The sequence below is a fragment of the Cinclus cinclus genome, chromosome 3, assembly GCF_963662255.1.
Source record: "Cinclus cinclus chromosome 3, bCinCin1.1, whole genome shotgun sequence".
NCBI classification, from domain to species: domain Eukaryota; kingdom Metazoa; phylum Chordata; class Aves; order Passeriformes; family Cinclidae; genus Cinclus; species Cinclus cinclus.
The window spans coordinates 91,986,895-92,014,631 of NC_085048.1; the positions used below are offsets into that span (position 1 = coordinate 91,986,895).

The window sequence follows — 27,737 nt, forward strand, 5'->3', positions numbered from 1 at the left end:
TATCCAGAGAAGATTAATTAGGAGAGAAAAAAATCCCTCAAAAATATTCTTTATCTTTGTGAGAAACTTACTTCAGTTGCACAAGAAACACTTTGTTTCTTCAGGCTTTAGACAAAAGTCTCTATAATTATAGCTAATATACTTTTGTTCATAATCTTTGAGAATATTAATCAACATCTTCATGAAAAGTGTATTTGGATTCCTTCCTTCCTTGATGGGCCCCTCACGCCAAACTCCCTGTGTATATCTGTATGATTTCACAAGTGGATGTGAGTGAAAACCCAAAGGAAAATTTGAACAGTTTTAACTCTTGTTATATCTCAGTATGGTACATGACAACAGGGGCCTCTTGTCACTGGACTTATCCTCACCAAGAGGAGCAGAACAGCTCTCTGTCCACAGTCCTGCAGGCCCATCCAGTTGATCTCATGATGTGCACACCAGACAGTAGCTTGTGATCACATTATTACTCACTTCAAGAAAACAACCCTCTCGTTTTTCTCCACCAATTCTAGTGCAAGCCAGGACTCCAAACAAGACTGTTTCCACAAAGGTAGCAGCATAAGATAGTTTTACATTACAGGATGATCCTCCTACCATTAAACCCAATGCTCTGATATTCTTTTAAACACTCTGATAGCATTGGCTACTCTACAGCTGAGTTATTAACTCAACTTATTCCATTTTATTAATAAAACACTGTACAGTAAGCCACCGGAGGGCAGCATGACCTGTTTGGATGGTCCTACAGGTGGAATGAAGTGGACAATCTCTGAAGCATAAGAAGACGTCATCTGGAGAAGTATGAGAACAGTTTGGTATGTACAGAATCTATGTACATCTTATCTTGCTTTTTTACTCACCCTTCTTTCCCTGATAAAGAGAAGGATTTAAAAACAGGAACTTCATTTGTGAACAGGAAGTGAAATACAATGACAACTTGTAAAAATTACTTGTTCCCATAATGACACAGTAAAGAGCAATAAACGCCTTTCAAGAACAATAAAACCTGAATTAAAATATGGGCCTTCAAAATCTGACATACTACTTCACGTCCCAGCATTGTACATAGCATGAGTTCTTTAGAGAAAGAGAGATTGCTTCATTTAAAATGAATTAATAACATCATTTTAAACATTCCTGCATTTCCAAGATCATTAACATATTTTTCACTTTTTCTATTTGCCAGTAGTATATTACTTATTTCTTTTTCTTTGTCCCCCATACCCCATAACTTGATATATATTCTTGTTGGATAAAGTAGGGAGTGGGGGAACTGGGAAACTGCCAAAGGCACTATGTGCTGTAAATTCCTGCTTAGGTATCATTTATGACTTCACAATCTAATTAGTATCTCACACGATGGTAGAAATTTACAATGTCAAAATTGAAGTAATGCAGTGTGAGGTCATAAGCTTCCCTGCATAAGTAGGGCACAGCACTAATGAATTGTGGTATTAATGCACAAGTTTAAATAGAAAACATGGCTGAACAATCAAAACTTCACCTCTGAGGGAACCAGCCTACGTCAGCATTTTAAATACAAACTGAAGAGGTTGAGCCCTCCAGTTGAGATTACTGATAGCAAACGGAAATGCTAAATTCATTATTTTTAAGATGCATACAGCTGACTAGCACTCATAACAATAACTACATCTTCCTTTAAAGTCCACTATTAATAAGCAGTGGTTACTTGGACCATAATTATGGCATCTCTGATACCCAAACCTGAAGCTTTTATGGGCCTTATGCAATTAACTACTTAAATGCATCGTAACACTTGCTTCTCTGACAGGGAAGTATTGATTTTTTAATCATTTTCAAGTCTCCTCTAGCACAAATAAATGTACTACAGTTACAGTTAATGCACTGTGTACACGCATTAAACACTGGCATGACACAATTTATTATTTTGTGATATATGGAACACAAGACTAGCCTTTCAGAAAGTAACATCCTTGCTATAGCACTAGTATTTAAACTATAGTCTCCTTGATGCTTGAGAATTCTTGTGCATCAAGACAGCAGCAAACTGTACAGAACAGGTTACAGAAGTATTTAAAAACAAAAATAACAAAGAAGCCCAAATAGAAAATCCAACCACACACAAACACAGAAGGTCTTGAAATAAATCTGTAGCACTAGACCAGCAGGGCACTAAATGCTGAAATTAAAAATATTCAACACTAAAAGATACAGTATATATTTTCCTAAAGGTGTCACTGTGGTACCTGTAGCTACTTTCTGAAAGATGAATTGAGTATAATTTTACCTATTTAATTTTTTTAGCCACGTTCTGTTAAGACACATCTGTCAAAATAATGAGCGTACTGCATTTTATTGGATTCAAAGTCACATTTTTGTGTACTTTAATTATGTCGTTTTAATGTCTTGCTATATAATACATATTTAATATATTATAAGGCTAAAACAGTATTTAAAAGCCCATGATTGCTGCATGCCATTGTGTAGCAGAGGGCACAGAAAAGACCAATAAAGACAGATGGTCCATACAGCTTATGTTGAAGTCATATATCTAAATATAGATGTTGCTACACAGGTCATTAGAAATAAGCCTTTCCCATGTGTTTATGCACACACATGTACACAAAAATGAAGTTGGTAAGTAAAGAGCAGTTAATTTTGTTTTGTTTGAAATAATATCATTTTAGTTTTAGGCTCGAAGACAGATGCCAGCGTTTCGCTCTGAACAGATGGTAATTCCATCTAATAGTGCATCTCTGTATTAGTAAGGTCTGTTGTGTATACAAACAGTAATAAACACTAGGTAAGGATCAAAATAAATTTTAATTGTTGACATTAAATTCTGGCAGCCATGGTTCTAAAGATACAATATTCCTTCCTCAAGTCTGTCAGGTTTACTAATACAACTGCTAAAGCTTTTCCATACTCTGCCAGATTCTTGTCCCAGGAATAACATATTTATGCTGTGGCTAAATTTTACAGGCTTACATATGTTTGAGTAATTTCTACTCAGCTTACTCTAGGTGGGTATTTGTGTACTCCTCCACCAAAAGCCTCAAGTAGACATTAAATGGTTCAGGAAGGTAACAGCAATGGAAAGTATACCGTTTTTAACTGTTTTTAAGTTGAATCCCAAATGCATATGTACAAAGTAAAACAGAAAAAATCCAAATTCAAGGACAAAACCTTACAGAAAATATCTTTTTCTTTTCATATTGGAGTTTACCTTGCAGGTAACACCTCACTATGGTCACACATTTCATTTTTGATTCCAGTAATTAGTCCAGAAGACCTCGAGTTTGACATTGTATTTCAGCTATGCTCTCTTTTTTCTGCACTTCACAATGATATCAGTCATTTCAACAGTAAATGAGTCAAGCAATATTCTGACAATGTTTTGAGTTTTAAGAGATTTTTTTTTAGAGTCCATTTTGGACTTCCCCAAAAAAAGAATAAAACCACCCACAGTGGGCATCAGAAGAAAATTTAGTAACATGGATATGTTGCAACCATATTTCTTTTAAAATAGATGTAATCCACTGTATTTTTAAAAAATCATGAAAAATATATTGCTTCCACCATATGGGACAACCAACGACTCACCAACCGATTTAAGATGCAGCATATTGAGCTGACCATATGTTACAGTGCTGTTGAATGGCTGAGTGATTCATGCCCGTCACATTCTAGTATATCAATTAAAGCTCCTTGAAGTCTGCATGATTTGTGTCTCTGTTATTAAACCCTGCTAATTCATCCCACTTACACATCTGTTATAAATCTCTAGGAGTGCTGCATGATTCATGGCAATCTGTGAGCATGGTACAGCAAATTCTTCTCCTTGTAATTAACAGTAAATTGTTTTACTGCCATGCAATGAATTTTTCAGTTATATTGCAAATGAACTCCTAAATGCACGGTTCTTTCCTAAGAACTGACTTATATTATCAGGCAATTAAAAAGTATTGCTTTGAACCAAAAGCTTTTAATCAAGAGGAATACAACTTAAACATAGCTTAAAAATGTTGCAAATTTGAAAGAGAGGAAAAAAGAACAAACTGCGCTGTTTTGAGCTATTTTGTGACATAATATGTGGTTGGTAGGGGAGAAGAAACAAATAACTCTGAATTCTCTACTGATTCCCTGAAACTCAAAGAGCAGTTTAACTGCAGCTTGAACACTTGGCAAGACAAGTTTGAGCAGATTCTATTTATCTCAGAAGTTACTTAAGTCATCTGTCATTACGAAATTTCTCAGATTACTTTACACTTTTCTAATTGTAAAACAGCGTCTTTATTCTTGGAATAAATAATTGGATAATTAGCCAAGCTGAATCATCAGAGGATTCCAGTGCTGCTCAAGTGTTCTTGTCAAAGGTGAAGCAAATTCATTTCAGCTTTGCCTCTGTAGCTTTCTGAAGAGGCTTTGATTTTTTTTCCTGCTACATTCTTGGCAGCAGCCTCAAATTCATGAGTCCATACATCAAGTCAGTAGTTTAACAACAAATGAAATTAAATTCAAAGAAGGGAAACTAATTGAAGGACAGCAACAAAAGTGTTTGGTAATGTGCTTTTTAATATGGCATGCCACATTTGCATGATAATTTTTCCTTTTTAGCATGGAGCAGAAAGTGACTAGCTTAATGAGGGATTATTCAAGACAGGAATGAACAAAATGCATTCATAACTAAGAACAAAGATTGTATTATGAAACGGAAACAGGCAACTGCCGAGAAGTAACTGGATGATTGGTTTATGCATTATGAATAAAAAGGTAGAAAAATATTTATATTAGTATTCACTAATGACTATATATACAAGATTGTTGTAATTAAAATTATAAATTAACATATTAAGAGTGCTTGTTTAATCACTTTGGGTCCTATTCACAATGAAGAGAATTATGTACATGCATGCAAAACAATGTGTGTTTCCAGGCCAGCAGCAAATGGCCCTCATATTTCTCTTCTGTAACAAAGGAAACTATACATTTCTTACTACCTGTTTAATGGGTATTGGTGATTTTAAAATTGAGGCATAGGCTTTTGTAGAAAAGCCATCTATGACAGACAAACAAATTAGGCTTTTGAAAAGGGTCTGCACTGGACCTTATTCATGAATGGAAAAAAAAATGGGGAAAAATTGACAAATTATTCAGATTAAAAAGGGTAATCAAAAAGAAAACAACAAGGAGTGTAAGACAGCCTAGAATTACCCTAGCAAACCCAGAGGCAACTCCAAAGCCCCAAATACAACTGGTTGAGAAGTCTGCCAAGAAGCCAGATGCAGCTGGTGCTGGAAGAATATCTCCTACAAATTAGCTTCTGAACCCTGTAATTGTCATCAAAAGCAAAAGATCAGGAATACAGTGTGCAGGAGTAAATGGCAGCAATCACAACGCAAATACTTTGCTACATCTTAAAAAGTGCTTTTTAAATGAATTAAAAAAAAATAAATTAAGGGCAAAGGAAAGGTGAACTTAATTACAAGAAATAAGCTTTATCACACAGCAGCTAATGAAACATAGCTGTATAGATTGTCTAAGGCAACCTTTGACTATATGATTTGAGATCAGTAGGGTAAGCAATTGTACTGGTCTAAGCATTCACATGGCTAATTTCATCCTGCTGAAATGACAGAAAATGATGGAAATAAAATGGCATTTCTCTGCCTCACTGAAAAACTTTGAAAACACGCATGTTTTGTATTAGTAATTCATAAATCCCTGCAGACACATTGTCACAGAAAGAAACTTTCAAAGGGCCAGGTCTCTCACTGGTACCAGCTAGTAGAGTTCTATAGGTACCAGTTCAGAATCCTACCTGAGAGAAAGTCACGCAACAAAAAGTGTTTTTGAAATTAAAAAAAAAATGCCTAAGACCTAGTAAAAACAAAAGGCTGAATAACATTATCAAAAGTAAACAGGAATTTGAACATGGTAGAACCCAGAGAGAAGGATAAAGTAAAATTCTGCTCTATGTATTGAGATGAAAAATGTATAATTACTGTCTTGAGTTACATACGTGTAGACCCACTTGATGATCTTGAGATAGCACAGACAAGAACAAAGCTCAAATTTGATTTCAAATTTTCAAATAATCAACAATGAACTTTTGCCTCATCTATCAGCCAAGGATTTCAGTAGCATAAGCACAGTATTGCAGTGCAAAGAAGTATTTCAAATACCACAAGGATGGTGGAAGCTGCAGTATCTTAATTTACCATTTAAAAGACTGATTAAAAACATGAAACACTTCTTAATTAACTGCATATTTAAAAGTCTGCTATGTATGTATTTGTATCTGAACAGACCAAATTGAGGCTCTCTTTCTGTCCAGTCACCTCTTTGAGTATCAGGGATGGGTAATTCTCTTCTTTTACTTTCCTATGCTTGTTTTGATCTTTCATCCCAATACTGCATTTACTCTAACATGGATCTTCCAACACTTTTTACCATTCTTGGAGCACCAGGCATGACTGTTCTTTTATTTAGCTCACCCTCCTGGCTTCATATGCATTTGCAACACAGCCTTTTTATAAAACAGCTCCATTCTTAGCAATTTTATTTTGTTTTCTCACACTCTCTCCTGCCATTCTTCTGATTTGTCCTCTTTATTACCATTTGCAAACATCGTGGGTGTATGTATTGGTGAGGAGGAGTGATTCTGCCACTCTGACAGACACAAGGACATATGGCCAATTCGAGTTTTCTTTCACTCTATCCCTGCAAAGCAACACATGAGATATTCCCAGTACAGATGCCTATATTGAATCAAGTTAGAATGAATCCACTCATTAGGTTTGCTTCTGGATTTTAACCAGTCATAGTCCAAGAGACTTCTTACTGAAAAATCAGCAGACTCTTCCTAATGCTTCTGCCCCCTTGGGTGCTATCCTTAAATTCTGCTCCTACATTAAATACTCTTTTCTTTGTTTTTTCAACCATATGTCAAAAACCCCTTACTTTTCTTCCTCAACAATTTTGTTTCTAGTGATTTCGTGCCCTTGTTTCTACTTTTGTTTTCATTTTCTGTGTTGCAATGCATTAAGAAAAAAAAAAAAAAAGAAGAACCCCCACAAGTTTTCAGAGAAAAATATTAGGTTTTAAAGAGTACCTTCTCTACAACTAGGCTTCAAATTACCCTAATGGATATTAACAAGGCTTAAAAATTACTTGAGACTGCTAGTGGCAAATTAAGAAGCCACTGGCAATTTCAAAAAGAAGTCTCTTACTAATACACATCTGTTGGACATGTCTAAATCATGCCATCAAGATATCCACTGATTGAAATGGTCCATGTGATAAACCTGTATGTTCCATACATAGAAGGGCAGTAGACATTGGTTTCCATTATTGTTCTCCTCCTCCTCCTGAGGATCTTCTCCAGAGGAGAAGAATTAGTCTAATTTAATATAACCTGTAGCCCAACTTGAAACACAATTCAAAGCTCCTGGATTGTGTTATGATGCAAGGGGACCATCATGCTGGAACACATTTCAGTCAAGACTTCCTCCAAAAACAGCCTTTGCCAGGGTATGGAAGGGGTCTGGCATCCAGCCAGGAAAGCTGTCTCTTTGCCAGGGAGACATTCCTCCACAAAAAAAAAATCTACAACTGCCCTAGAAAGACAATTTTAATTTCATTTTGCACTTTCCAATTACAAAAAAAGGCAAGGATAGAAATGGACTAAGGCTTGATTATCTATTTTTATAAATGGTGTAATTGTTTCAAGTTTTAACTCCCTTTGATTGTTACCACATAAGCAGTGCTTCTTTCAAACTATCTTTGGAAACACAGTTTTACAGAACCTCACAGAATGAAACATGCACACACAAACACACACAAAGAAAAGAAATAAAAACCAAACCTCACACAAACAAACAAACAAAAAAAAAACCACACACACAAAACGTGTGACATGTGGAAGACAAAATTGCATGCAAAACATGTTTTTCATTCTTCAGTTTCCCAGAAATTAAAACATTGAAATAATATGCTTTAAAAACATAAAAGGAAGACCATACAGCACTGATTCTTTTCTTTCAAGGCTTACAACAGTAAGTAGGAAAAGGCTTCACTGCAAAAGAGCTAATAAATGGGGACATGTCTGCTATGCTATTTTGTATTCTCCTGTCTTCTCTAATGTGATAGGTCTCTGAGTATTAACACAACCAGGGAGGAGATGGTCATAAACAAGCTGTCAAGCATAACTAAGCTATTGTTCCTGAATCTTTTAATAAATGTATAAATGCAAAGTTGGATCGTTTGTAGTAATAAGGTGTGCTGTTTAGGCAATATTTGTTTCCATGGTTATCAGCACAGACTGGAACACCATTCCTCATGGCTGCGTGGAAAGGGATAAAGTCATACAAGTAGGAGGCTCTGTATATGGCCAGCCTTCCACTTGAAAACAAATGGAAAGGCAAAGAAACAAATAGATATGAACTGAGGACAGACTAGAGGCAATATCCCAACACCTTATATTTAATTTCAGCATAAAATTTCAGATGTTTCCGTATGTGATACAAAATTACATAAGAGAGGTAATTGCAAAGATCATCATCACAACATCCATATGACAACACCACTAATTGCTTAACATTTTTAGTTCTAATCGTTTCACATTTTTAGTTAAGCATTTTAGCTAATACTGTGAAATTAATTAACATGTTTTGAATGCCTATATAAAAGGAAACCACAATGTTACGTGGTCAGCTCTCTTCGGATGATCACCAGTCAGTAACATAGCATGGGTCTGAGCTTGTATTTATAGTATTAAAGAACCATACTGACTACCTCATTCCACGAATAAAGAGACTTATAGAGCTGATACTCCTACCAATTTCTCTCTTAAAACCCTCTTGAACCCTTGATGTCCAAGAAGTGAGTTTATGCCAATCCTTTCTTCAAAGTAAATACAGGTTTTCTCCATCTCTGTTCTGGACTGATTTTCCCCTAAATTTGTAGATAATACCTTTGAAATCCATGACAACGCTACTGAAATAAACTTGAAGACTGAAATTGTATTAAAGTGCACAGGAACATATATGCAGTTTCTTTAGCACTGTTCCCATAGATATGCAAATACATATTTACAAAGCAAAATCTCAAGGGCTAAATAAACAAACATTCTCAATAAAGCAGATCCAAACCATGTACACTGCTTCTGATTTAAACACACAGATACACTATGTACTTATGCTACTCTTAAAGCCATGTGTTAAGAAAGGCATTGGCACAGCTGGAGCATTTTACATTTCTTGTTACGCATACAAACACTGAAAACCCCCAACAACAAATTAACAACTTCTCAGCATAATGAATGAATGGGTGGATGTAGCTGCATTTATGTACCTTCACCATTTAAACAAACAAACAAAATACTATACACATCATAACTTGCAACTGAGAGAGCAATACACAAATCCTACTGCCATAGCAGAGTATTTTAAACCTCCACTGAAAACATTTTGGGTTTAATCTGTCAAAACAAACAAATAATAATTAAGCAAGTCATTTTGTATTAATAGAACACCTCCCTCTGCCACTGTGCATCAAACTAGGACCATCATCATGGTATTCATTAGTAAACCATGTGTCAGCTTTGCACTTTGCTACAGATTGTTTTCTTACCAGCTGCCAAGGTTTGCCCCATGCCTGGCTCACTGGTTACACAACCAATTTGATTGCAGAGAGTAACAGTAAAGTTGTATGTCCTGTAAGGTTTTAATCCCGTTGCTACGTAGGAGAGCTCATGAGCCTCGGCTATATGTAAAACCTGCAAAGCAAACAGATTGGAAGACAACAGTTGGTTAATAATATCTTCATGCCTGTCATTTGATGACATGATCACTACAAAGAAACTTGTCTCTGAACTTGCAGATTCTTTCACTCAGATGTGAGAAAGCCTGAATAGACCAGCTGAGGGAGAGGATTCTTTTGGAGAGTCTGAACAAGCTGGGATTTAGGTGATAATACTTCCCATCACACTGTTTTATGAGGTAATAAGCCAGTTCCTGAGTGGATAAATGAGGAAACAAAGTTATTGCCTCATAAAACTGTGTGGTGGTGCAGTTATCACTACAAACAGTGCAGCTACAATTGAGATGACAAAAATGACACTATTAAGTTGTGAAATCTGACCACCGTTGAAGGAGTGACATGATTAGCAGGCATTAGGAGGGAGGGGAATAGCAAATACACACAAACACTTCGATCTGCTTTACTTTAATATCAATATAAGCGATCAGTGGTAGGGGAACTGAATAAACTGTAGCATTTTAGATATCTGTGGTATCAGATGGTTTTTTGCATGAAAAGTCTTGCAAGTCAGTGACCAGAAGCAATTGGCACTTATGTATTGTTACCACAGCCTTGAGAAAAGCAGTATCCCCAGTGGATAAGCAAATAAACTGAGGCCCATCTGTGGTAATACCAAAAGACAAAATCAGCTCTGAATGAGAAATACAATATGAGAGCACCAGATTCACTCCCACATTCTGATTATGCATCATGTTTCCGCTCATTTCTAAGATCTCAGCTTACTTAATGTCATGGTATTTGTTTGCCAAACCCGGTCACTCAAACATTACAACAGTATTTTAAAGTCACATACTTTGACTTTTTAAAACTGTTCCATTCCAGTATTTTAGGTTTCCCCACTTCAAAAACTAAGCCAGACAAGTACTTTTCTTAAGGAAAATGTAGATACCTACAACACAATATGGCTTTAAGATGTATTGGCAAGTACAGCTACAATACAGAACCAGTATATACAAATATCAAGGTAATTTAAACTTTGTTGCACAATTATCTCTCCTAATTTTGAATCTCATCTGCTATTGAAAACAAGTCAGATCAGAAAGACAACTTAAAATGCAAAAGTAGTATAGAACATTAAATCAAACCTGTAGGTGCAAAAGTTAGATCAGAGAACACACAACAAAACAGGGAAAAAAATCATCACAACTCCTCAAAGGACATCAGGTTTTATCAATTTTATTATTACCAGTTAGGAAAAACCTAATGTAACTAACAATAATACCTGAGAAAATGGTGGCAAGGACCTTTGTTCAGTCATCAAACTGATGCTATACCCCATCACTTCTCCTCTTGATACATTATCTTCAGGTTTTTCCCATGACACATTAAGGGAATATGGTGAAAGAGGGAATACTGATGGAGATGGCATGAACACTGGGGCTGAAATAAATTAATAATATTCATAAAATAAATGAGCAATATGTATAATGCAAGTTTCCTCATTGTACTTGTAAAACACCATTTCAGACAATCATTTCTTTTCCCTTTCTAACCTTATTTTCAAGTCTAGCTGGAATGTTCACATTACTTTGGTAAGTACTTCACTCATCATTCTACTGTTTTCTACTCTGGCTGTGAATGCAGATTAAAACTCTGCCCATGTCTTCAAAGAAATACCAATCAACACTACACTCCTATCCCCTGTAGCAGGTAGGAAAGTACACACGAATGAAAAGGCCTTGAAGAAAAACTTCATGCAACATGGGAAAAAACTGATAAAAGCAAAAAGTGTTCAATACTTCAGCATCTTAAAAGCAATTCTGTTTGCTAGGCCAGTTTGAAATTAACATGTCTCTCACTTCTTACAAAACAGTTCCCTTGTCTTCCATAGCAAATCTGTTAAAGGATTGTTTGCACTGCAGTTAAATCCCCACCTGATTCCTCTGTAATAATAGGACACCAGCTCACAGCACTTCTGCTATGTACAAACAACCACACTAATGGACCTCTTCCCAAATACAATTTAACACTTTTCTAACATATAGAATTTAGGAACAGACAAGCAAAAAGGCTCATTTTGAAGGAGGAATTAGTTTAGCCTGCTGTTTTGCTGGAGTAAGTGACTGAGGACACCATTTTCAAGCTAATACCAAACAAAAACATAAATAACATAAGAGAGATGTTTAATTGTGAACCATGGGCTCAATCAGTCTGAAAACCATAGATTTCTACTGAAAGCATTGAAATAAATTGCTGATATTTCGAATAATATGTCAAGTGGCAAAGACCTTTCAAAAATCTGAAGAGAAGGGTCAAAATACGAGAGGTTGTGAACTGGTTACACTTTGATATAAAGGGGCCATATAATGACACTTGGCGTCTATAAAAGCACACAGAGTTGTAAGGAGTTAAAGAGCACAGTTGGCTGTCTCAAACACAAAAGACTTTGCCATGAGATAAGCACAGAAGGAAGTGACAGGACAACTCCAGGCCTGCTGCAGGCGAGATCTGCTTTGCTCATTCTGGTTAAATGCACCTAGACAAAAATTCCCACTTTGGCAAACTGTGTGAAGAAGCAACTGCTCACACACGTACCACCAGTCAAACAAAGATCATCCCAAGTCATGGTACAGATGCCTTTTGCAAACACCAAGAACCACTGAAGCTCTCCTGAATATGCTTCTCTGGATACCTGGAACCCGGACTGCAAGATAAGTCACCACTGCAAGAACTTGAGATAAGGTAAAATGGTACTATTACCCACATGTTATCTCAGACCCAGCTGGAGGTTAAAAAGCCTTGGGAAGAAGAATGTATCACTGATAGCAGACACAAAGATGCAAGATTTATGGGCCACAACAAAAGCTAACTTGGTAACTGTGCTAAAATCAGCTCTGACTGGGTGAAAGGTAATTCCATCAGAGGAGTTCGTGACCACCAACTCACAGCCCATAAACCCAAGAAACCCATGGACTCAAAAAAAGAGAAAGACTGAGCATCTGGATTAATTAGCATTAGAAGCAAGAGAATCATTCAACCAACAGAATAAGAGAACTGTGTAGCCAATGAACATCAGTGCTTTTATTTGTTAAAATGTATAAATAATGAAAAATTTTGAATGACATCAGAATCACGACTGAGAAGATCAGAGTGAAGAAGGACCAGCAGGATCCATGGGTGGTAACTATCTTCTGTTGATCACTCTCTGTCCCCCCTTTCTTTTCTCTTTCTTTCTATCTTGATGCCTCATATTTATTGTTAAATAAAATCCATGTTACTGACTTTGGCATAAGGTGTCATTTGAACCGTAATTTGGATAGAGGCATCTCTCAGTAATGAGGTCTCAGCAGAAGTTTCAAGCACTATACTCCTAAAAATGTAACCCTCTCAAGGTCTTCAAATTAAAACACTGCTTGGTATATTTTTCATTCTCGCAGTTTAAATGTAGGCTTAATTGACATAGATTATTTTTCTCAACAACATGATTTTATGGTGAAGAAAATGCTTTTGCTTTTCATGCTCAGTTCTGAGATAATCTGACCTATCTTTAAGTAATTAAAAATGTGAATTTATCCCTAGTTAACCATCACTAGGCACTTCTATTGGAAATTAAGAATACATGCTAATCTACATTTTCCTTTCATCTCTATGCAAAAAACTCAAACCAGTGCTTACCAGCCTCTCCTGTTTGTCCTGATATCCAATCTGAAGATATGCTACCTGCCATGTTTACTGCTAGCACATAAAATTCATACTCTGTGAATGGTTCCAGATCAATGACTGTGGTACTGGTCTGCGGTGGAGCCAAGGCATTTTCATTCTGAGATTCCACAACTGGTTGAGGACTGAGCCATCCACTGCTTTGGAAAATACGAATTTCAGGAGGAAGAAAGTTCCCAGTTGATTTTAATTTTTTCCTCATGTAAAGTTCATATCTTATAATTATACCTAGAGGAAAAGGCCAGAAAAACTAGTGAATTTAAAAGATATCTGGAGTTCCACTAAAATACCAACTTTTTCCTTTTTTTTAAGACAAAAAGAAGAGAACTTTGGAGTGCCATTTTAATACCAACATTTTAAAACATATTACTGGATAGGAGATATATGTACACCAGTTTTATGTCAACGCAAGCTTACTATATACACAGGAAGGCCTCAACACTCTGGGGTAAGGAAAAAAAAAGCCAATCAGTGTTGTGATATGAAGCAATACATGATTTAGATTGGATCCTGAGAGTAGTTTAAGATCATAAGAAATCTGACCAGATATTTCTTGCAAAACCAGGAGATAATTGCCATAGAATCTATGTATTTGGGTCTGTATTCATGCACTAAAATAGATAGATTGCTTGGGAGAAAGAGCTTTTCTCGTTGTCTTTGGAGAGACCAGGAAACTTGACCAGCCATCAAGGCAAATATGAGAATATTGCTTAAACCTGGTTGTGCTGGCCATTAGATGAGTGTCATGGCTATGGACTATGAAGAGTGCATGACATCTGCTGAGGTGCCAACAGCAAGTTTTATGACCTGCATTGTAGAAACTGCCCCTCTGAATACCTAGTTATTCTTGTGTGCATTCTTCCTGTCCAGTCTGGAAATAGATGGAAAATGAGATACTCAAAGTGTAAACTGAGCTCACCAAAGACAGATGTCCAATCTGTGAACAGATAAAAATGTTTGTTTTCACATGCACAATTGTGAAAACTTGTGCACATTAGTGCAAGTTCACAAAACTCCATTGCTCATATATTAAAAGATAGTTTTACCAATAAAATCTGTGGTATCACAGAAGTATCCTACAACAGCTGTGTTCTCAGTTTCAAAAACCTAAAATATTATTACACAAGTTAGACCAGCAACTCTTGGCAATTACCTAATCCCTAACAAAGTTACACTGGTAATAGAATTGGCTACTGCACATGACGGATGGTTTCAAAAACAGACTTCTCTGCTAATTCTTAGAATTTTTTCCATAACTGTTACCTGCTTATTTACTTTTTGTCAGGCAATACTACTACATCTGTCTGAACTAAGCAATCTGGCAAATTAGGAAAAAAATTAATTTTACTGTAAATGTTTGATTATAAATGTGATTTTTGCTGCAGCAGATGCCACTGAGTGCTAAATCCCAGACCCAACAGTCAGTGGATTTCTGGAAACAAAGAACAATAAAACATAGACTCTGAGAATAATGGCAAAATAGGCAAATTAGAAAATGCCTTCCTTCATTTCTCAGTGGGTGGTGCATGGACAAGGATATTCTAATGAGATTTGAGGAAATACTGCTTTTCCCTTGCAAAGACTTTGATTGACAAAAGTAAACACAACATCCTACCATTTGGTTTCTCAGGTGGTGCCCATTCCACAGCGAGTTCTGTAGAGCTGATGGTTTCTACAGTCGGTGGGTGTAGCCCTTCTGGAGGGGCCTGAGCAGTAACTACGGTTACTGGCTGGCTCATCAAGCAGCCTCCACTAGTACAAGCTTGCACAGAAAAAACATACTTTGTAAATGGAGTGAGACTCCAAATAATTGCTGAAGTCTTTAAGCCTTCATACTGACCACAAGGCTGCAGATCAGCCAATCTACTACAAGTCAAAATGTATTTCTCTATGGGCCCAGAGTCATTGGAGACGCTTGTCCAGTAAAGTAAAACAGAGTGATGACTAACAGGAAAGACAGGATTTAAATCCAAGCTTCCTATAGGTGTCCCAGGTTTTGTTCTGTATGCCACTGAGTCACTTCTTGTAAAACCATGAACGTTGCTGGCTTGGATGTAATAGGAGTAGAAGGTATATGGAGCTAACATGGTATCAGTGAAGGTCTGAACACCTGAAATAAACAGGTGAGAAGAAAACTGTATCAGCCTAAGACATTAAAAATAACCTCAATAGTTATACCTGAAGTCTGTCCAGCTCTAATCCAAGATGTATTTATGCCTGTACACATATTCTTCTTGAGATTACAAACATTGCAACTTCTCAGGTGTTTTTAGCACAGGAAAAAGAGGACCCTTTGTATGCTTTATTACCTTCCACATCACATTATCATGATTAGAGAAATTATTTTTCCACTGAACTTTTAGTTCCTGCTTTAATCATGGAGAAGATTAATACAATTATCTTCTCATTCCTCTTTTTCTTGAAAATAATGATTTCAAATATAAATCAGAATTAATATTAGTGAATATAATTTAGAAAATAAAAACATCATGCAAACTTTCAGACCTCTGTTTTTGATTAATTTGATGGCACAAGACCAAATATTTCAACTTTGTGTGCTTTCACTTCCTCATGCTACAACAATGCTTAATACTCCATTTGAAAAGCATTTGATCTTGGATAAGAAGTTAAACAAAAATGCAAACAATTATTAAAAAGGTATATAAAAAAGCTCAAGTTTACCTTTCTTATGCCTACTTTCCATTATTCTTAGTAGTATTTTAGCATCTTCTCAGTATCAACAGCCATTAATAGCTCCTGTGCATATCCCCTACACATCTTAGTTATCACAGCACAGTATGAATTTATGTACAACCATAACACCATATATTCTTTTGCCTTAAGAAACAGTTAACATTGAGTAATACATCATGTGTCAGAGCACAGACACTCAAACTTCTGCAAAGCAAATGAAGTGGATGAAGCTATTTCTATGTTCTCTCTGTACATCCACACCGGCAAGCCAGCCCTGAATATAACTTAAAGAAGAGGATCACAAAACTCTGAGTATTGCTAGATATTACTATGGCACAAAAGCAGCAGAGTCAGCTCAGTAACTGCATGCAGCACTTCAACTCCTTATAGCAATCACAACATTATCACTAGTGTCCAGCAATAACAAGACCACGTTGTGTCATCTTCAGGCCTTGCAAACCATGGTACTTCAGGCAGGGCTGGGGGACAACTCTGCCAGCTGAACTGTGGCTGCTGAGACCTCCTTGTATATTAGCAGTGAGCAGGCAGAAGAAGCAGCAGGATCTCCCCCTGCACTTGGCCCTGGTGAGGCCCCACCTCAAATCCTGCATTCAGTTCTGGGCCCCCACTACAAGAAAGACTTTGAGGGGATGGAGCATGTCCAGAGGAGGGCAATGGAGCTGGTGAAGAGTCTGGAGCACAAGTCCTATGAGAAGCTGCTGAGGGAGCTGGAGGAAAGGAGGCTCAGGTGAGATCTTATCTCTACAACTTCCTAAAAGGAGGTTGCAGCCTGAGGGTCAGGCTCTTTTCTCAAGTAACAGGATGAGAAGAAATTACCTCAAATTGTGCTAGAGGAGGTTGGGTATTTGGTGTTAGGAGACATTAGGAAAAAATTTCTTCATGGAAAGGGTGGTCAGGTTTTGGAATGAGCTGTCTGGCAGTGTGGTAGACTCAAGATGTCTGAAAGTATTCAAAAAGATGCACCACTTGGGGACATGGCTTAGAGGTGACACGGCAGTGCTGGGTTAATCATTTGACTCAATGGTCTTGGAGGTCTTTTCCATCCTTAATGAGTTTATTTCACATTGGTTTCACATTTAGTTACATTTATAAACAATTAGAAAAAAAACTCAATTTGGGGTTAGAATTGTTAGTAACTTCGGTTTTGGGTTTTTTTTCACATTTTAGAGCAAGTACTTAATTTTATCCTCAAGACAAATACTGCTCTGGGAAACCTGAGGCTGAGGTTTTCCAGAGCAGTTAAAAAAACACTGTTTTAATTGGGCATTCTGCAATACTATCATCCACATCACCATGCTGATTATGCTTAATTTTCCTTGGGAAGTTTAATGTTTCTATAAAACTCTCATTTAGCCATAAAATAATGTTAATCCAGTTGTGCTTTCAAGCTCATAGACATTACAAATTCCAAACTATACCAAGAAAAAAATAACATTAGGAAAATTTCTGTCAGCATTAACAATGCGTTTTTTATAACCAAACACCAGCAGATGATTTCATATCACTAATTACGGGGATTTCCAGGAAATGTCAAAAATGTCTTCTGAAATTAAATCTATGTTTTTAAGAAGATAATGTTTTCTTAAATAGAAACATGTCCCATTATCCCGTTAAACACATCCAGATTTTTTTGCTTTCTACAAAGTATGTAGGTAGAATCATGAAATAACATCCTCAACAATGTACTGTTTCAAGTACATTATGAAATAGATGCATAACAATGAAATATCATAGCTTTTCTTTTGAAATTATTTCTATTTTTACTAAAGTTAGGCCTTTAAACCAAATTAAGGACTTGGAATATTATGTATTAGTTCTCTAAATTTTTTTAATGTTTCTTTCTCTCAATCACTTAATCCCATGCTTACATGGGGTCACATGTCTTTCCTCACAGTATGTACTGCAGAGTGCACAAATTCACAACTCAATCCACATAGTAATGAACTGTAACACTGCAGCATGAACTAAAACATAGAAATGTGAGGTGCATTCCAAAGGATCTGGGCTACCACTGAAAAACAGCTTTTCTTTTCTTTTTTCCTCCTCTAGGATACACACCAACAATTAGAGAGACTCAACTTCTGCAAAACATTAATGCTGCATTGGTAACAAACATTCTGCAACAAACTGAAGGAGCTCCTAGAACAGAGGTCAAACCTTAGTGCATTAAACCATACCCGTCCTCTTGAAAAAAAACACTTGTGTGCCAAGTATACATACAAACAGTATCCAAATCCATCTCCTTTTCTTTGATAAGTGGATCAATATTAGCACAAAATGGCCTTTCCAGCTTGGACAGAGTGTCAAATCCTTTAGGACTGCCTTCTGAGGATCCCTTGGCAAGCCTCAACATGAGAGAAGTGGTGCTGCTAAAGACAAATCAGGAGCTACACTGATAGCTTAACAGAAGGTGCTAAAAGTTAGAGGCCACAAAAAGCTTTCCTATCTGTTAACGGATTAAAACCAAGAAGATGAAAAAAGAATGGTCTCTTCTGTTCACCCTAATTCTTTATCTGTGACTTTGACTCTTAGGCTTTGGCATCTGTGTATATTTTTAATAAATACTTTTGCTAAGTCAATTTTAAAGTTTTTCAGATTAAAAAGTAATATAATTATCAGCCATTTTGGGTGACTTCATTTGCCAGATTTTGGACTAGGGTATTCATTCCTTTCAAGCAAAATTAGGAACACAGAACAGTAACTCATTAAAGGGAAACAGGATAATACATTCAAAATCACAGAGAATTATAATGACAGGAATGAGAAATAGCTACAAAACACCACACATAGATACAGATGGACACACATACACAAATACAAAATCTTTGATGTCACTTTACTTACTATAAGGATGGTAGTCTTCAGTTGTATAAATTTCTTCCTCATCCCTATACAGCTGGTAAATAAGCCTGTTAGAATTTGGAGAGTCAGGGGAGCTCCATGAAAGACTGATAACAGAAGAATTGAGAACTTCTCCTGTCGGAGGAGGTTGCTGGAAGGGAGCTAAAACATACACAAAAATTGAGGATGCAATAATTAAGGTAACAGTCACACAAATTTAAAGAAAAATGCAATGAAACTTCTAATCATTCTTCACCCAAAAAACTTTCTGAGTAAATGCACAGTCATCAGGGCAAGACACAGACTAAACCAATCCATCCAAATGCTCTCCAACAAAGCTTTTTATCCATGAAAAAAAGTGTATATATTTAAACAAACGATGAATAAACTTAATCACCCTTTCCACCCCAAAATAAAGCAAGTGTTTTCCAAACAGGTGGGTTTTGGTTTTTTTAATTTATTTCAAGACTTTTATAAAATGAGAAACTACTTATATGGTCACTTAATTGAAGTTTCTAGTACTATTAGGATTTATTTTTCAGTGGATTCATTCCATTTTAGCACAAACCTGGCCTAACTTCCTCTAGTAAAGTACAAAAAGAAAGTCCAACTAAGTCCAGTTTTACTGAAGTGTCAAAATAAGCTTAGTTAATATCATAAAATCACAAAAACATAAAGGGCGAAACTTTGAAGTATATTTCAATTCACTTTCATTACTTTCCAGTGAAACTGAAACCCGTGAGAGTAAGGTATCTAACATTTTTAAATGCTTATTTGCCAAAATACAACTCTGCTACCACCTCCATTAACTTTGAAAAATATGCTACTTAATTGCACTAGTATCAATAAAGAGAAAAACAAACTTGAAGCTCAAAAGCAAAGTGCCTCAAATTTCAAGAAAGAGCATTCAAAATCCCTCCTATGTCTTTTGTAATCCAAATGTGTGATCATGGTCCTTCCTAAAGTAATAGCTAATACCCAGAAATTAAACTTTATATACATGTATACACACGCTTACATAAAGATATGTTTTGATGGATGGACTCGATTATCTCAAAGGTCCTTTCCAAGCTAGATGATTCTATGATTCTATATTTATGTTGTTATTCAGGTCAGAGCATGAGTCCACAGCTTGCTGTAGGAAACCCAGTAACCCAGTTACACTGGGGACAGCCCTCCTTACACTGTACATCAGCACAGAACAAGACAGGTCTGTTTTGGCAGATAGTAACTGCTGTCAAAGGCAGACTGTGCCATTTCCCCATCCTCTTGAACATCCCAAGGGAGTGTGTATCTAGAGGAAAACACTTTGCTCAAGGAATGAGAATAGCCCAGAGCAGCACAGGTATCAGCACATGGGATAAGCTACCAGGAGCTGGATTCAGAATCACTCAATTAACTTTCCTCCCCTACATTAAGCATTATAGGAGAACATCAAGATTAGAAGCATGGGTTTTATTCTCTTTTTAAAAACTATCATCTTCTTCATTTTGCAGATATTTGCTTAGTATCACCAAAAGATAATTACTAAAATCTGTTCAGCCAACCTAACAGGAGACAGGAAGCAAAGAAGGGAATTGCAGACAGAAAATGCCATGAGGACCTCAAGCCACACAAGTGATAGATGTAGAGATTTATGCCAAAATCAGTGGGCCACACTATATACAGGTTTTTAATACAAATTTAGAAAGTGAGATGAAGCTCTTTATTTAGAGTAAGATAATGAAAAGCTCTGCTTCTACTGCAGTCTCTCAGCCAAGAAATAGCACAAAATATTTCTAGAATTCATTGGATTGAACTGAACATGATCATCATTTCTCCTTCAAAAGCATAGGTTGTTTTGCTGCCAATCTGGAGCTTTTGACTTCATCTAACTTAGGAAATGAGAGTTTACTAAAGTGTCTACAGGAGTACAGTTTGAGAATCAGAGGAAACAAGTGCTCCTAAATCCCTTTGGCATTTAAAAGAATTTGTTTCCATGTAATATATTCTTACAAGACCTGAGCAATCACAGTAATTTACCAGCATCAACCTTCATTCTCCACTGGCAGTCTCACATTATCGCATATTGCTTCTGTAGGTTTGCTGGTTTGAATTTTAAATATGTAAGCAAAGTATTGCAGATTTTTGTGCAGCATCTAAGATACTGCTAAGTAGAAAAATTGCTAAGGAAAATGTCTTTTCCTTAAAAAAAAACACTATTTGGACACTGACAGCAACTCACATTTGCTGCCCTTGGCAAAGACTTATAACCAGTAATGAATGTGTCAACAAAATACTGTTCTGCAATGAAAATAACTACAAATGCCAAGCCAGGCAAAGCTCCATGTATGTGCAACAAGTTCAAATATTTTGGTATGAATAACCAAAAAACTTGAATTGCTATATCCTCTATGTCCAGAAGAGGACTCCGCTTGTCATTTAGAATACTGCCTGATGTACTTTTATCTAACTAAAATCTATTATATTATTTCTCTATGTCATACTATTATTAATCAATTTTATAGCTGAATTGCTATTGACCTTTATCCAATGTGCATCCCAAAACAAATAAGTAGGTTGGCTTATGTTTGTAAAGCACTTTGAAGATGAAGAGCATCATAAAAGTGCCATGTGTTATCACTATTACACATTTAGTTGAAACATCTTACATTTTTAAAAGAAACAATGAGCCAATCAACTGCCTGAACAACAAATAGATACTGTGCCTTCTAAAGAAGAGTATGAGGAAAAACAAAGCAAAATTATTTACACTCTTCCAAACTTTGAGGAAAGCTAAAAAATTGTCTTTGGAAACAAATCAGTCTCTTTATGATATCCATTTATACTGCTGTGCATTCTACAATGCATATTATTTGAAATTTACAATGTAAATTTGAAATTGACAATTTACAATTTGATTTACAATGAAACACAGACTGATATCGAAGTAAGAGCTGTCTCTACCTGTAAATACTTTGTACATTTAAATCTCTGTTTGCAAGTCTATGGTTTTCACATATCACAGTTATGACTATCATATAAATACCCATGCAGAATACACAAAGAAATATTTTGCTGAAGGAAGACATAGAAACATTCCAGAGATAACTTGTGGAATGTCTAACTCTGTTGTTGCATTACACATGGTTGCCTGAGCTAACTGTCACAGTATGACCAGTGTGCCCATTATATTTATTAGGCCTGCTGACTGAAATGTCCAGTTAGCATCTGCAAAGTTCCTCACTCATTGCCTCCAGGACTTCTAAGGCTGGACTATTAACTGTGTATGGCAGTAAGGTGTGCCACCAAAATGTAACACAGCTTTTCCAGAATGAGCTGAGCTCCTTCCCACATCTTTGGCACTGCATATCTTGATGCCCTCAAAACGCATGTCTGAACATTGACCCAAAGACAACTTAAGTACCAAATTTCCTTATGGCGTATACTTTTGCCTTTTCTTCTTTAAAAACCCTGACAGCTTGGAGACTGTGTGCTGGTGAACCTCATATCCAGATGTTCCACTGCAATTTGTTTCATTACAATTCATGATCTGACGCTCAGTATCGCGTTGGCCCCACCTCACATGCCAATTTATGATGCTCTGTTACACTACAGCACATATTTTCCCAAACTGACTGAAAAAGCACCCCGGGAGGAGAAAGACACAACTACATTGCACTGAGGAGAATATTGGAATTTAATCATCAGGAGTAGGTTTTCAACAGACCTTCTGTTCAGACCTTCTGAGGGCAGGTCTCCTGCCTCCTTTCAGTGGCTGGAAAGGGGGCTAAGGTGTAAGTTGTTCAAATGCCGTGGGATTCATGTGCCTAAAAGGTGAACTCTAGATTGGTCACTACAAAGAAAATGTCCAAAGAAACTATGGGTTGCCACTTCTCCCCTGGGTTAAACTACAAGCCTAAGGTGTGTATAACACAAAGGATTCTGTACATCTCTCTATAAAACAATCCTAAAATCACCCAAACTTCAGTGATGCTACATTTGGGGGTGGGGAGGGAATAAACCCCAGTCTTATTACTGCTGATCTAATTCAGTGCTCACTAAATCAATTAAAAACTTTAATTTGAAAGACATGCTTTTAAGACCTAACATCCACTTACTTTTACTGCAGCCAAAAAGGTTGTGGACATCCAAATTACTGGCATCGGGAATGCAGTTGTCACATTTCAAGCCAGTTACAAATTGTTTACAAACACATTGTCCAGTAACAAGATGACAAGTCCCACTAATGGCTCCTGCAGGATGACAATTACAGTGCTGACATCTATAAACAAAAACAAATCAAGGAAGTCATCAACACACATCAACACTTCAGTTAAGCACAGTAGGGTTTTGTTTAAAAGATTCTTGGGCAACATAATTAAAACATCATAAACAGTTCAGTAGTCTTAAACAGAGCAGAAAATCTACTAGTCTGATTTAAAAAAAACTCACAAAAAAGGTGCCCATTATAAAAATAAATATTTTGCTTCCAGAATAATACTCTAATTTATATAAAAATGGCTTCGAGTTAAAGAGCTTTTATATATATTGATCCATACACAAACTGGATAATAATGTTTGGTAATAACCACATTATGCACTCAGTCCTGCATCCTCACACAACCTTTCTTGAGAGCTGCAGAGTTCAGTGATACACATGTAACCAGCTGAAGAGGTTTCTGCACAAAATAGGCAACCTTCTACCTCAGGGAATATTAGGCTTTAGTTGGAAAAAAATAAGTCCATTAATAATTTCTTGCACACAAAGGCAACTTAATGTTGAAAACAATAACATGCTGTGAATAAAGGAGAATTCATGGCGACCAAAACTGGGGGGAAAAACTCACATTAAAACAGTGACAGCAAACAAAATAGCAGAAATACTAATATTATAACAGAAAGCACAATTTCATTGCAGCCTGGACAAAATTTGAAATAACTGCAGTGAATAATTAAGGAAATTATTTTTAAATTAAAAAGAACAAAAAATGTAAAAGCACTGGTATCACACAAATACCACACTTTAATTCTGTAAATGTCTCTGGCAGCAGTAGAATACTTTCAGCAGTAGAATACTTTCAAATTTATGCTTTGGCTTTTTGCATGTGAAACCTCTTGTGATCAACTTGCTCTTCATCTGATACACTATTTCCCCACTGAAACTCATTTATAGCATGGATACCAATGTCAGATTGTACAAATATTCAAAGAGTTTGAACACAGCAGAAATAAAGCAAACTACTACAAATACAAATATGCTACCCCTTGCAATAGAGGCTGCCATTATTACTCATAGCAAAGTCAACAATGGTAAATAAAACTTCATACTTTAGATTCTAATTTCACTATATTTTAATTGCTGCAGACTAAAAGAGCTCTGAAAAACCATGGTCTGGGAAACAGGTGGGAACATGCATTGCAGCTAAAATGTACTGGGAAGTCTGCACTTCCCTCCCTTTGTCCTGAGCAGAAAATGCTCCAATTCTCAGGCAAAAGCAACATCAACCTCAAGGGAATTTTAAATTACTCCAGATGCCAGGTCCCAAGGAGATGAAGCAGCAAAAAGAACAAGACACCAGAGAAGTCCAAGGCAGTCATGCTATTCTGCTAACCCTAAGACTAAACAAGAGTCAATTGATATTTGGCTGATCTTTCTTTGGCCAGTTTCACCAGACCCCAGGAAATATATGGTGGTGCCTTTACATAAGTTACTTTCCCATCTTCCCAGTCACCACCATCACATCTTGGTCTGTATCTCCTACCTTCATGAAAGCAGAAAAAAAGTGAGTTCAATTATGGTTTAAGCATCAGCTTTTTAAGGCAAGAGAGAGAGGAGGGGAAGGTGGAAACTGTTTTCACATTAGGACTCCAAAATTCAGGTCAATAATCAGCGAAACAGGCATTAAATGTGACAGATTTTTAAACAAGCTTAAGGAAACTCTTCACATACATTTTCTGCCTATTGCAGAGCTCTCTGTATTAGAGTTCTTTTACTCCACAGCAGCTCTTGCTGTGTGATCTCCTGGGGAATCATTCAACACCCTTAAAAAGGCTGATAAAAGCTAAAGCTGCAAAATAAGCTGCAAATTTGTTTTATGGACTAATATCCTTTTGAGAATAAATAAAATACATTCTCTCTTGGAAACCACTATACTGTAGTTTGCTCTCTTTTACAGTCAAGAGAAAAGGGCAATTTTTTCAAGTCTTTTCATCTATAGACAGTACATACAAATCCCCCTTTAAATAGAAGTTTTGTTTAAAGTATTTTAACTAAAATCCCAGTTTAAGTTACAAAAAAAAATTATTTGCTCAGTAAGAAAGTATTTTATTATTATTTTATAATTTCATTACATGCTGATTATTTAGTAGGGGGGGATTAACAAAGGTTTCTTGCTAAATAAATGGTGACAAGCTTCTCTTATTGTTCCTGTATATTACAGCACCTCTTATGAATAAAAGTCTCCTGATTATTCTAGTTTTGATTATCATTCACACATGACAATCAAACTCAATACCCATACAGTCACAGTGATAGCTCTCAGCCTGGCAGGGTGGGGCTGTTCCTTTCTGCTTGTTGCATTTTTCTTCTAGGACAAGTGTAGGCTCCCTGCCTTCACCTATACCAAATGAGGGTCCTGATCCTGCAAAAAACAGCAGATAATTTACCATATTCTCCTCCATGTGATTACACATTATTTCTGTGTAATCACATGTATCATGTCCTTAAACTGCAAAAAAATAGAACTGGATTTGCTGTTAGGCATAGTTCATGCTTTTCAGACAGTATTAAGGATTCAGACAATTAAGAATTAAAAAAAAATAATACTTTTAAAATACAAGTAACTTTGAATAATGTGAGAAATATTTGCAGTATCCTTGCAAAATGCTACTTTTTCAAGGTACTCTGAGTCAAACATATTTGAGTTTTATTAAAACAGAATTATATATAATCAAGGAAAATAGACTTAAAACATGGAAAGAGAAACGCCATGCCAAGATGAATTGTGATATTGATTTTCTGAGGATAAATGGTTTTTGTAATATTAATATAAAGAAACCTTTATTACATTGACTCTCAAGGTGCAGTTAGAGCCTCTCCAGCAATCTGTTTAAAATCTTCATTTTTCATCCTTATGGGAAAACCTCACTTGCTAAATGGATTTCATAAACAGTAATCTGTCAAGATATATATATAAATAGATAAACAATTTGTGATGTTCATTGACCAGTTCATTATAGTAAACAATACAGAGGTAAAGCATTTCAAATGTGTACAGATGCTCACAACCATTACAGCTCTGCTCAGACTTCTGCACTCAATATTTCTAATTCATTAATTGCCAAAAATTTTTTCCTGCTTCATAAGCTGAAATGCATTAAAGAATATGGAGTTCCTGTTTTATCTCAAAAACACCACAAAATAAATCAGCTCACATATACATTCGGAGTGGGAGAATTTGAAAGCCTCACAATCTCTGTGAATCACAGCTTCTGCTCCTTTTGTGCTACTGTGCAAAGACAGATATGTCTTTTCCACTACAGATAGCTCACATCCTTTTCTGTCCTTTACAGACACTTGGAGCAAGGATGGCTTTAATGACCTGGCAACATTATGGAGAAAGAAAAAGCATATTACTCTTTTTATGAAGGTATTAACAGTTAAAGAAATGTAATAAAATAGATTAACAAATAAAGACCTGCATTATCATTTTCAGTGGATAAAAGTTTCTGCCTGAGGAACAGAGGTACATCGCCCAAGAAGACAACAATGAAAAGGGAGCCAAGAAAATGCAAAATGAGTTAATCGTGTTAATGTACAACCAATGTAGTCTTCAATACTGCCATGAAGATTAACTAGTATTAAGGCATTAAAGCCAACTCAGATTCAAATTCCAGAACTCTAAAAGCTTTCTATCTTTAAACGAGGTCTGGATCTAGATAATTTGTATTTCCACATTCTGAATTTCAAAAGACAGGTTAAAATGCAGGTACTTGAAAGGCAGCATCTAGCTCAGAAAAGCTATTGCTTAGCATAAATGTTCTAAAACTGAGGGGTGAGGGAAGAATCTACTCCAAGCAACTAAATAAAAGGTATCATTAATAATAAGGATAATATATTTCAACACAGACTTTATTTCTCACCATTAGAAATGACAGGAAGTGAAAATAGGAAGTACTTATTCCTACAGATTACTTTATGGCTATTAGCAGATGCCTCTGTGACCTGAAACAGTAAAAAATAATCTAAAAAATTTCCTAATGAGTGACAGTAACATAAAAGTTAAAGTGAAAAATCTGCAGAATAATGTCAAATACATGCAGGATGACATTGCTAATCACTGCCTAAAAGTATATCTACCCCATACTAGCTAGTGGAGAGGAACAGAGGAGGGGAACGTTGTACAGATTTTGTTTTTGTCTGTGGTATGTGGGTTTGGTTTTTTAAAAGGCAAAAATACCAAATAAAACAATTTAACACCATCTGTCTCCATGAAAAGATAATAGCATAAGAGCTCTGCAATCTTTCTGGATGATATTTTAAAAGGAAATTGAGATTGTGAGGAATAGGCAAGAAAGATGATCCTGGAAAAAAAAAGAGTAATAGTTGAAATAACAGTGCACCGTACAGATAGGTTTTCCTCTTATAATGCAGGGAATCCATATAACTTCAATGCACCTAAAGACCCCAGGCTACATTAGAAATACAATTTACCCTGTGGAACATAACAAAA

At 36.2% G+C, this 27,737-nt stretch overlaps 1 protein-coding gene across 1 annotated transcript in view; it reads right to left on the bottom strand.

Annotated features, from left to right (window-relative positions):
• USH2A (usherin) overlaps positions 1-27,737 on the bottom strand; it is a 374,892-nt gene that overhangs the window by 277,468 nt on the left and 69,687 nt on the right. Inside the window, exons 14-19 of the mRNA XM_062490428.1 lie at positions 23,124-23,287; positions 19,027-19,185; positions 15,083-15,577; positions 13,423-13,695; positions 11,030-11,187; positions 9,619-9,763 (exon numbers count right to left, since the gene is read on the bottom strand). Coding sequence (XP_062346412.1) covers positions 9,619-9,763; positions 11,030-11,187; positions 13,423-13,695; positions 15,083-15,577; positions 19,027-19,185; positions 23,124-23,287 — 1,394 coding nt within the window. The remainder of the gene's footprint in view (positions 1-9,618; positions 9,764-11,029; positions 11,188-13,422; positions 13,696-15,082; positions 15,578-19,026; positions 19,186-23,123; positions 23,288-27,737) is intronic.